General features: G+C 33.4%; 1 protein-coding gene across 2 annotated transcripts in view; it reads right to left on the bottom strand.

Moving 5' to 3' along the window:
* Positions 1-3,296: 3,296 nt before the first annotated feature.
* LOC125650344 (DNA-directed RNA polymerase II subunit RPB7) overlaps positions 3,297-12,880 on the bottom strand; it is an 11,430-nt gene continuing 1,846 nt past the window's right edge. Inside the window, exons 2-8 of one of the 2 annotated variants that reach the window (XM_048878557.2) lie at positions 11,637-11,746; positions 10,720-10,879; positions 7,567-7,617; positions 7,410-7,475; positions 6,541-6,612; positions 5,499-5,532; positions 3,297-3,387 (exon numbers count right to left, since the gene is read on the bottom strand). In XM_048878557.2, the coding sequence (XP_048734514.1) occupies positions 3,380-3,387; positions 5,499-5,532; positions 6,541-6,612; positions 7,410-7,475; positions 7,567-7,617; positions 10,720-10,879; positions 11,637-11,746 (501 nt within the window). In that variant the 3' untranslated portion in view covers positions 3,297-3,379. Of the gene's footprint in view, positions 5,533-6,540; positions 6,613-7,409; positions 7,476-7,566; positions 7,618-10,719; positions 10,880-11,636; positions 11,747-12,880 lie in introns of both variants that reach the window. The other variant, XM_048878558.2, reaches the window with a different exon arrangement.

The raw sequence follows: 12,880 nt of genomic DNA, 5'->3' as shown, positions 1-12,880 counted from the left end.
TAAATTCTCTTCAAAATCGCCTTTGAAGTCATTCTGATAAAGATGCCTACACGCTTTGTTAATTAATACATCGTTAAAATTACGCCCCCTGCACATAGTATCATATCAATAAATGTACAAGGGACGAAAGTCGCCATCTTGGAAAATATACCCCCACTCAGTTCAACAGCTGTTTCTGTACTATAAACTAACAATTTATTGGATTATCGTTGCATAATTCGCTGCAGCGATGGTTTTCCTAAATGAGAATTATTTGAAGATATCACCAATTCAATTACTGCTCTCTTTAATTGAATTAATGCGCGCACTAAATCAATTATTGCTCCCATCAACTGAATTATTGCGCGCTTCAATTCAATTATCACTCTCATCAACTGAATAATAAGAGCAATAATTCTTTTAAAGAGAGCAACAATATTCAATTATTGCTCTCATCAAATGAATTAATGCGCGCATCAATTCAATTATCGCTCTCATCAAATGAATTAATGCGCGCATCAATTCAATTATCGCTCTCATCAATTGATTTAATGTGCGCATTATATCAATTACAGCGCTCATCAATTTAATTGTTGATATTATCAATTCCTTTGAAGAGATCATTAATTCAATTAAAGCACGCATCAATTCAGCTGAAGAAGTAATGCTATCATCAATTCAATTAATGCGCGCAATAATTCAGAATTGAAGATATCATTAATTATTTGAAGAGATCTTTAATCAAATTGTTGTGCGCATCGAATGAATTGATATCTTCAATAATTGAAGATATCTTCAATTATTTGAGTTTTTGTTAATTTGGAGCTCCATACACCTGTAAGACTGTAATCCTCCGTTCTGCAATTTCTGAATCCGAAACTATATAATTGCACATGGTATAATTCAATCAACATCAGATATGTACTTTGTGCTTACTCGCCCAATCTAACTAAAATTGGATCCTATGATCCGCTCATCTACTATCGCTACACATAGGTGTATGTGAAGCGATAGTAAATGAGCGGATCGAATCAGATTGTTACTCACCTCCTTCCTTTTCAACTTTTAAAAGTTTTGAATCAGTCAACCCGAAAGCCTACATCAAAGGGGGATGCGAATTTCATTTATAATGTGGTAGCTGCAGAACTGTAGCTCTCTGAAAAAATATTTTGACATAACTCTGTTATGTCAAAATATTTTTTCAGAGAGCTACAGTTCTGCAGCTAATAATGTGGTAACTTTTACAGGGGCTGAGATACCATTTTTAATTCCTACGAGTTTTTAAAAAAAATTCGGTTATACAATGTTTCGTTTCGGTAGGTTTCATTTCGCATTTTACAGGTATTCCTTATTTTGCGTGTTAAAATAACTTATTTTGCTTGTGAAAATAACGGAGAATGAACATTGTCAAAAGAGTGGCGGGGCAGCCCCTGATTCATTGGTATATTGAGTATACATCAAGGTTTTCTTGTGGGCGAATCTGTCGATATTGATATCATGAACATTTATATAACTTTTTAAGACAATAATGCTCAAGATTTTATTACACATACATATTACTTAGTAGTGGAGAGAGAGTGAGAGAGAGAGAGAGAGAGAGAAAGGGTTTGAAAATCCAGATAATAAGTGCCGACCGCCAGTTAAATGGATATTAATTCTGTACCCTGGCAACAACCAGCAGGCGTTGACACTATGGTACGCTGTTTTTACATTTATTTCTCTTTAATGATTGATTATTTTTACGTCCCGTCGATAATTTTTCACCTTTATTGAGACGTCACCAGCTGTTGATGAAGTACCACAAATAGACCTTCTGCTTAGCGCTGAAGCCCGTAGCAGTGAGGGTTCTTTATCCTGCCAAAGCCTGTCGCGACCCCTGGACACGGGACCTCCGTTTTTAAGGTCATATCCGAAAGATCTGTGATTCTCACTTCTAAATGCCGAGCTTTAAGCGAAGGAGAAATCACTACCTAATTTAACGTCTTAGGTTTGACGCGGCCATAGCACGAGCGGGGCTCGAATTCACGACCTCCCGGTTACAAAGCGAGCGCTCTACCACTGAGCTACTGCGACCGGTATATTCCTCTTTAAAGATATCTCTTATAAAATTTATGAGATATCTTATATCCTTTATATATGTTTTATAAGATATTTTATGAAGAAAAAAATATACAAAATATCTCGTATCTTTTATAAGATATCTTATATATTTTATAAGATATCTCATAAATGAATTTTTATAAAACATCTAACAAACTTTATAAGATATCATATAACTTTTATAAGATATCTTATAAAAGAAAGTTTATAAGATATCTCATAAACTTTATGAGATATCTTGTTTAATATATAAGATATATTATAAAGTTTATGAGATATTTTATATAGTCTATAAAATATCTTATATTTTTTATGAGATATCTTATAAATTATATGAGATATCTTATGAAATATTCAAGATATATTTTCAATTCTGATTGATTGCGTGCAGTAATTGAATTGTTAATAGCACAAATCATTCTGTGGAATTGATGAACGCTATAATTGAATTGTTGCTCTCTTCAAACGAATTTATGATATCAACAATTGAATTGATGCCCACTACAATTCAACTGACGAGAGCAATAATTCTAATAATGTTCGCATTAATTCAATTTATCTCGCTCGTTGCTCTATTCAATTGAATTGTAGCATGCATCAATTCAATTTATTGCAGGCAGTACTTGAATTATTACTCTCTTCAATTGAATTTTAAAATGGTATTGTCTTCAGAAGTGTCTGACATTTTAAAAATAAAAACCATCAGTAACAATTTGCAAGATGTGGAATTATAGGCCTCATAAGACGAGATTAATCTTTACGTCTTACTCTGAACACATTATAATGTGAACATGCATTTGGTTTGTATGGTTTCTTCCATTTGAGATCTGCTCCTCTCACTTTCTCATGCGCAGGCCAAACATAGAATTCAAGTTATCTCAGTTGAAAATTCAAAATTGTTTTGTCATTTTCCCCATTTGTCAATTAATTAAAGGTAATAGATAAAAATAAGTTCAAATATAAAAAACTACATTAAGGTAAAATGTTTATCACATTAAAATAAAAACAAAACAAAACAACTCTCTCCTGATTAGCCGGCAATACAGGACAAAATAAAGTCCATAATTATCATACAATAGCTTAAATGAGTAATTTCACCTCTCTATTAGCAGATCTAGAAGAGTGGGGTGTGGAGGATACACATGCATGATGCCAAATCAGCATTTATAATGTTGGGAAGGTACTGTAGTTATATGCATTTTTATGACAAAAAAGACTAAAGATAAAAAAAAGTTTAATGAGTGATTCCTATTTACAATGATCATGATTGTGTTGTGTACTCTTATCTTCTTGGACAAAATCAAAGACCTGAAAACAGAAGAAAAAAACCTATCATCAAGATGTGTACTTGTCTTTGTTGGTTATTATCATATATACACTATTAAGCCACAATAATTATAAGTAGCAAAACACACTATAATCTTATCTAAGAATTGTATCAAAATCTGATTTAACAAATAAAAGTTATATTTGAGAAATTTGTCTGATCAATGGCCATAAAGTTATGCTGAAAGTGTTGTATTGAGTACCATATTCAAAATACTGCAATATCATGTAATTTTTGGGGGGTAAAATTTTCATATTTTGAGAAAAATAAACATGTACCGGTAATAATTTCATGGGTGAAAAGGTATAAAGCTGTTGAGATTTTCATGGAAGACTTAATTTCTTGGGTATATACATACCACAAAAGAATAAAAACAAGATATATCTAATATAACATATATGCCACCAAGTGGGAATATTGAAAAAGTTCAAATTTAATTGTCTATAATCAAAAGATATTAAAAACAAGAGGTACTGTGAGCAATGCTCACTAAGAATACCCCCCCCCCCCCCCCCCCCCCGCTTACCCCAATCTCCCAAAGGGTGTTGGTAATAGGTATAAACTACCTCTTTTCTGAGTGTAAAAAACAAATGGCATGACAAACCGAACCATATTGCTACTTCGATGTCCAGTGCGCGTGACCTTTGACCTTTTGACCCCAAAATCGATAGGGAACATCTTCATCCCATGGGTAGTCCATATGTATGATATGGTGACTGTAGGTGGAAAGGATAATGCTTTAGAGCCCGGAAACCATATTGCTACTTCGATGTCCAGTGTGCATGACCTTTGACCTTTTGACCCCAAAATCGATAGGGAACATCTTCATCCCATGGGTAGTCCATATGTATGATATGGTGACTGTAGGTGGAAAGGATAACGCTTTAGAGCCTGGAAACCATATTGCTACTTCGATGTCCAGTGCGCTTGACCTTTGACCTTTTGACCCCAAAATCAATAGAGAACATCTTCATCCCATGGGTAGTCCATATATATGATTTGGTGACGGTAGGTGGAAAGGATAATGCTTTAGAGACCGGAAACCACTGCGTCTACAGACGGATGGACGGACGGACAGACAGACGGACAACCTGATTCCAGTATACCCCCCCACAACTTGTTGCGGGGGATATAATAAGATGTGTTTAAGAAACACTGATGCCCCTGGATTACAACAAAGTGAAACTGTAAGACATTGTATTTTTCCAAAAACTAGGTCACTGTTAAGGTCACAAAGTCAACAAATCTAGTATCGTTGGAAAGGTCTTCTCACAAGAAATGCACGTGCTTAATATAAAAGCAGTACCTCTTCACAATTTGAAAGGTATGGCTTATATTCAAATTTCCAACAAGTAGGTCAAAGGTTAATGTTAAGGTCACCAGGTCAAAGATTTTGGTGTCAATGGAAAGGTCTTGACACAAGGAATACACATACAAAATATGAAAGCTATACCTCAAATGGTATAAAAGATATTACCAAGGTTAAAGTTTTTGCCACAGACAGGTCCTGAATCTTTGATTCTGGGGGCATAAAAATGGGGATACCAGTGGTCCAAGTTTCAAGTTCTCAACATCTGAAGTTGACAATATCTGCTTATGTCCAGAGTAGATTGACCTTTGACCTTGTGACCTCAAAATCAATAAGGGACATCTCTTTCTCAGAAGGGACCAGTATACCGAGTTTGATGTCTGTCAAGCAAAGGGTTCTCAAGATATTGAGCGGACAATATCTTTTCCTCTCCAGAGTAGTCCGACCCTGATTATCTATAGGGGTCATCTACTCTTTAGGGGAAACCAAGATAACAAATTTGATGTCTGTCAAGCAAAGGGTTCTTAAAATATTGAGTGGACAACAGACCAACAGGTGCAAACCAACAGACCCCGTTTTTTTATGGTGGCATAATTAATGATTTAACACTACAACACATCAATTAATATCTATGATCTCGTAAATTAGATCACCAGACCAGATATTTAAGTTAATGATATGTACATGTATCAGAATCTGTTGAATACATGTATTGTAAAAAGATGCCTTTGGAATTTCTCAAGCTGAACTGTCTGCATCTAAATACTGGTATCCAATACTAACCTAAATAATCATCCATTAAAGTTCCAATTGCGAACTGAAAAACAGATGTATCATAACTGTTAAACAAAATGTTTCCAAATCAATAAAGAAAAAAGAGATGTTTGTAAAACACATATGCCCCCAATGGTGCAAAATTGAAAAGGGTTATACATATGTATCATTTAATTGATAGTACATGTAGTATCATCAATTCAAAATATTGAGCAGACGATATATTCCTATGTCAAGAGTAGATTGACCATGAGACCTAAAAATCAATAGGGGTCATCTACTCCTTATGCTGTAACAGTGTACCAAGTTTGACCTATAAAAATAGGGGTCATCTACTCCTTATGCTGTACCAGTGTATAAAGTTTGGTGTCAATCAAGCAAATAATTCTTAAAATATAGGAGACAATATATTACTATGTCCAGTTTAACCCTTGCCCTTAGACCACATGACCTAAAAATCAGTAGGGGTCATCTACTCCTTAAGATGTACCAGTGTACCAAGTTTGATGTCTGTCAAGCAAAGGGTTCTCAAGATACTGAGATGACAGTATCTTCCTATGTTCAGTTTGACCCTTGACCTTTGACCTCAAAATCAATAGGGGTCATCTTCTCCTAAAGATGTACCAGTATAACAAGTTTGATGTCTGTCAAGCAAAGGGTTCTCAACAAATTGAGTGGACAGTATATTCCTATGTCCAGTTTGACCATTGACCATGTGACCTCAAAATCAATAGGGGTTATTTACTCCTCGCAATGTATCAGTGTACTAAGTTTAATGACTGTCAAGAAAAAGTTTCTCAAGATATTGAGTGGACAGTATCTTCTTATGTCCAGAAGAGTGGATTGACCCTTGACCTGAAAAACATTAGGAGTCCTTTTCTACTCATAATCAACCCACATATGAAATATCATTATGATCAAGTGAATGGTTCTCAAGATACTGAGTGTACAACATGTGGTCTACCGACAGACCTAAAGGTGCAAAGCAATATGCCCCTCTTATTTGAAGGGGGCATAATTAATATTAGCTGAGCTTTAAACTAGGACTCACAATATCTTTTGCATCAACCCTTGTTCCCACTATTTTGAGTCTGATTTCATCATCTTGTTGAATTACTTCATCCTAAGAAACAAAACAATCATTGTAAATAAAGAGAAACAAAGCTTTTTCTAATTATATGCTGGTTAAAAGTATCACTAGCCCCATAGGCTATGAAATCTAGAATAGTTTTCTTATTCTGCATATCTAAGCTAAATTCTAAAATTCAGTAGCAGTATCAAACAAGATGTGTTCTTAAAACACAAATTCCCCCAAAGTGGCTATAATTTAAAACATCAAAACCAGCTACTAAAACATATAGAACTTACTAAATTTAACTATACCTGATCGGTCATCTTTAGATCAATTTCCATGTTAATATAATTCAACAATTTTTACTCCCGTTCGTGAAAAAAGTCACCCCCCTTTTTTCCAATTATCTTCCAGATATGTCAAATGTAGGTAGGGATGTGAATTTGTATTGAGTGACCAAATAATAATTGTATAAATTCTGAAATTCCCAATTTATTTTATGCTCACAGTTGGAAAAATCAAATTTTATACATGTATTCACATTTTTTAAATAGTTTATTTATTTAGGAATAGGTATATATATATATATATATATATATATATATACATACACACATATATACAATATAAATACAAGACAATATCACAGAGGAACCATAGTTAAAACAAAAGTTGTTGTTAAATACATTGAAATAACTGTATATGCCTATGCCAAGGATAACCCATGAAAGCCATATGGCTTATTTCCAATGTTTATTTTCCCTAGGCTGTTTTCCCTAGGCTGTTTGATCTCAGCCAACCAGAAATTAATCAATCACACAATAGATACTGGCATTTGCTTTATTTACCTCTTCTTTGTTCTTGTAGCAGGGTGGGTTGGAATTGGGATCAAACTCCATGTTGGCAGGTATTGACTTTGAAAAAGAAATACACATGTAGATTTGCTTATAATTCTTTATCTTATAAAATATGTGGTCTTGCATGTTTTCAAATACAAATACTTACGTGTCTTGATACAAAACATGATAAGGGTCCTATTTCTGTAAATAATCCAACCTGCAGAGAACATATCATAAATAAAATATACAAGATTCTCTACATGCATATTTGCTTTATCAAAGTAACAAATAAAACATTAAAACACAATATATATGCATTTACCTTTACCCATATTTTGTCTGTGATAAACCTTTGATGTTTCATTGTTTATAATTCTCGATTATGTACTCTGCGTGACATGCAAGTGACCATTTAATCAAAGTGAATGACGCATTGTCATCATTTTTTGAACAGAAGAATTGCCAATAATGTAAAAATATATTATTTGTCCTTTTAATATTTATAAACTGTCTGGTTAGCTCAGCAGATTTAGGTGTTACCGGCATAATGACAATCTTCAAATCCCACAGGTTTAATTGGTGGTGTTTTTTGTTTGTTTGTTTAGATTGAAATTTTCTGCTACACAAGTTTCCAACATTACATTATTATTATACATGTCTTATAGTTCTAATCCGTGACAATTTTGATAGGTCTGTTATTCCTCTTTACCATAAAAACTAATATTTAAACAAGGGGCCCTTGGACCACATTGTTCACCTGAGTCACCTTGGCTCTGCTGTTATTCGGCTACTGTGATTTTTAAAAGATTAATCCCATGCAAATTTTAACCCCATATTGTAGCCCCATCCTATCCCCATATGGGTCACAACATAACCATGATACAAAGTCACAAGGTAAAAAATCATGGTATGAAATGTAAGGAATCTATATGCACAAGACTGCTACGCATAGAAAAATATTGATACCAAAGGAAAAGTCTTCTCACACGGAATGCATGCCATGAGGGCATAATTTTTTTTTGGATCCACACAACTTACAAATGTTTGCATTATGATGATTTAGTGTGGCCCTGCTAATCTTGAAAAGAATTTTTTAAAATCAATTTCTTGTATATTCAGATATAAAACTTTGATCTCCAATTGTGGCACTATCCTACCCCTAAAAACTTGAATTTGCACTACGTAAAGGGACTGGTTCACAATTTTTGATAAAAATATTTTTCATTTTTGATGATAACTCATTTAATGTTGACAGCCAAAATTTTGACCTTCTGAATGCAAGAATAAAAGCAGTATTTTAGCCTTGAATCTGTGTTATGTAAACAAAGACTCGAGTCTTTTTATATATACAAACAAACAAGTGAAATATTAATTTTGTAATATAAAGCATCTTAATTTTGCGTAGTCACAAATTTAAACTTTTAGATGACACATTTTACCCCAAAAATACTTGAAATGTGAAAGATATAATACACTTTGATCGATATTCATTTCTGTTGAAAATTTCGTAAACAATAACATACCACAATCTTTGTTTACAAAACAAATACTAAACTTTCTAAAATGAGCTTCTGTGATAATGTATAACCTTAATTTTTATGCGAAATCTTTTAAACACATTAGACAGTAGATTTTGATCATTCAAAGTGAAAAAGAAAATTTTGTGGAAAATCGTGAATCAGTCCCTTTAAAGATGCTTCCATGGCCCAGCTGTTCTTCAGAAGATTTTTAAAGATGTTTCTCTATATATTCCCATAAAAAAATTCTTGATACTGTGGCCCCATCCTACCCCCAGGGGTGATGATTTGAACAAACTTCAACCTGCACTACCTGGGTATATTTGCATATTAATTCAAGTATTCATAGCCCTGCTGATATTGAGAAGATTTTAAAAAGATTTTTCCTATATATATTCCCATAAAAACTTTGATCCGTATTTTGGCCCCACAGTAGTACCCCCAGAGACCACAATTAAACAAACTTGAATCTGCACTACCTGGGGATGCTTGGAAATTAATATGACTTATCATGACCATGTTGTTCTTGAGAAGAAGATTTTTTAAAGTTTTTTCCTATATATTCCCATGCAAAACTTTGAACCCCTATGGTGGCCTCATCCTACCCCAGGAGGTCATGTTTTGAACAAACTTGAATCTACATCATATCAGGAAGCTATATGTAAATTTCCACTTTGTGGTTGCAGTTTCTTAATTATGTCCCTTTTGGAGGGAGCATGACCTTTCATTTGAACAAACTTAAAAAAAATTCCCTTAGTTTACCAAAGGATGATTTGTGTCAAGTTTGACTGAAATTGGTCCAGTGGTCCTTGAGAAGAAGATTTTTAGAAGATGTCATAAATTTTGAATAATTCTCAATTGTCTTCACTTCAAAAAGAGTATGGCATTTCATTTCATCCAAGCCTGCTTTGTGGCAAGTTAGACTGAAATTAGCCCTGTGGTTCTGGAGAAAAAGTCGAAAATGTTAAAAGTTTACAAACGGACAGACGCTGGACAAAACGTGATCAGAAAAGCTGAGTTTGTATGTATTATGGACAAAATAAAATCAATGGAAGAATGGAGGATTACTGCATGGTTGGCTTTGCCGATCAGACATATTGCTTCCACATCCCAAAATACAAACAAACTAGATATTTATTCCTTAAATAATGCAACCATTTTTGCATCAAGAAAATAATTTTGATTATTTCCATTTTATAATAATATAGGGTTATTGAACTTACATTGGTGAATATTGGCACGAGTTGGCTGTCAAAATGCACGAGCTAGCTCATGCATTTTGACAGCCAACGAGTGACAATATTCACCAATATAAGTATAACCCTTTTATTATAAAGCTAAAGTATTTAGTTGTTAAATTTTATCCCTTTTCACTCAAAATAGATGAGAATTCATCAATATTGGCATCTAAGGTGAAGGTGCAATATCAGCATGCATTTATTAACTGTTCAATATCAAACCCGTCATTAATGCATGAAGCAAACTGACTTTGTGAGTGGGAACATCATAACTTATGTACAGTAAAACATTTTGTTTAAATAAATGAATATGATATCAGATACCGGCTCTGTCAGATTCGGAGGACCGTCGTCTGCCATTTTGGCTTATTTACGTCTTTACGGTAACGTCAATATTGAACGCTCATACTCGGAATGTTTCGGACACACACAATTTACGCAATGCAAAGTTAGTGTTCAATAAATTCTCGGGATATTGAACGCTAACATTCTTTAGATTTTATAATAGATTATTTATTAGCTATATAATAAATGGATCTATTACATGTATAGGCCTTGCTTTACCTTGTTCACCTGAGTGACAACAGCATCAAGAACTTCGCCTTTGAATGGTCTGAACACAATGGCTTTATATTTTACTGGATAGACCACGAAGCCTCGACTGGGTTGTATTGTTCCTGCTCCTATATTATCAATAGTTGTAACTGCTATCACAAATCCATATCTGAAAAGCAACGAAAAAAGGTTCAAATGGTCCCTATGAGGCCATGTAAGTTTTGAACAAATTTGAGACTACACCATTTAGGAAGCTCTCATTTCTGGTCCAGTGCTTCATGAGAATCCTTGATATCCTTCATTTAAACAAATTGACTTTAATTCCTGTCCCCCAGAATACTTTGTTCCTAGTTTAGCTGTTTTGAGGAAGATGAAAACATAAAGATGCACACTTGAGATGACATGATACAGTATGTTTGCTCTTACAACTTACAATATGTGAGTGACAGTGACTCAAGTAATCTGGTGATAATGATCTGAACAAAATTGAACCTATTTTATTCAAGGAAGCTTTCAGGTAAATTTCCACTCTTATGGCCAAGTGGTTCTTGAGAAGAAGACTTTTAAAGATTTTCCCTTTATATTTGCATGTAAAAAATTTGACCCCTACTCCCAGGGATTATAATTTTAACAATCTTGAATCTCCACTATGTCAAGAAGCTTTCATGTAAATTTCAGTTTTCCTCACCAAGTGGTTCTTGAGAAAAAGATTTTAAATGACCCACCCTATTTTTGTGATTATCTTCCCTTTGAATGAAGCATGGTCCTTCATTTGAACAAACTTGAATCCCCTTCACCCTAGGATGATTTGTACCAAGTTTGGTTGAAATTGGCCGAGTGGTTCTGGAGAAGAAGTCGAAAGTATGAAAAGTTTACAGACAGACAGACAATGCAAACAAGACAATATTTCTTAGATGTATACTTACTTTCCAGTGCATGTTCCCTCAACCTCAGTGAACAGTTTCTGTTTCACGATATTGAGTAAATTTGGTCCAAAATATCTTGGGTGAAGAAGAATTTCATGTTCTAATGAGACCTACAATAAATTCAATTTCACATTCAACTGTTACAGTATTGATAGAATAATTCCAGGATCACTGTTACCTCTCTGAAACATTGACTCTTCATGGCTGATAGAACATCTTACAATAGCCCTTTAGGGTTACTGTGAAATACCCTGAAGTATGGAGTCGGTATTATCTCCACAAAAGTTTCAGCAAATTGTTTTGACTGAATATCGTCCAATCAGAATGTAGTAGGCAGAGTCTTGACATCAGCACTCTCGTGTGAATAAAGCAGTTGTAGCGGGAGTGTAGCGGTCAGGTTAAAATAAAACAGCTGTTGATCAATATATTTAAATACAATGAAATATATATCAAATTATTTTATGTATATGTAAAAATTGTTCAAAACAAATCATGATTTATTGGCAAATTGTGTCTAAATATACGTTTAATAACAAATACCCTGGTAAGTTATCATAGACCTTGCATTAGTGGTTTACACTTTAGTTTTGAAGAGTGGTTTCTTTCAGCAGTTTTTCAAATAATTATCTGTAATTTTATCAAAATTGAATTCAATGAAAATTGCTCTATATTGTATATTTCAGTAAAAACACCAGTATTTAATTATTTCAAACACTTTTTAACTTCAAAACAGGCACATGAACATGTGGTTTTGTTTGGTGATTAAATAACCATTGTCTTTAAAGTAAATAATTCTAACTTCCTAATAAAAATATTTTTTTTACACTAAAAGTGGTAATGTAACGTAGTTTTATTGGGATTCTCTTGTTTTTGAACAAAATAAATGTTTTTATTAGTCATTAATATGTAATATATATTCCTATATCATTGAGTGATTTTGATGGGGAAAAAATGGTTTCCATCACTAATGTCCCTTTAATTAAATAAAAGGGTATCGTTCACTTACTTTACAATGCAGCCTACAAACATTTACAATATTTTAAAATATTTAGTAAATCTAGTTTGTAACAAATAGGAAATCCACATTTTCTGCCCAAAATAAAAAAAATATTCAGAACAGTAAATGACATCATTGAAATGACTATTGTGCTCTAGGTGATATATATTTAATAATACATATCCATTTATATTACATATATATAAAATTTTTATTGATGCATTGAAAAATACAGACTTTGGGGATT

The sequence above is a fragment of the Ostrea edulis genome, chromosome 5, assembly GCF_947568905.1.
Source record: "Ostrea edulis chromosome 5, xbOstEdul1.1, whole genome shotgun sequence".
NCBI lineage: Eukaryota > Metazoa > Mollusca > Bivalvia > Ostreida > Ostreidae > Ostrea > Ostrea edulis.
The sequence above is the reverse complement of the archived record's forward strand: the minus strand, read 5'-3'. Positions and strand labels throughout refer to the sequence as shown.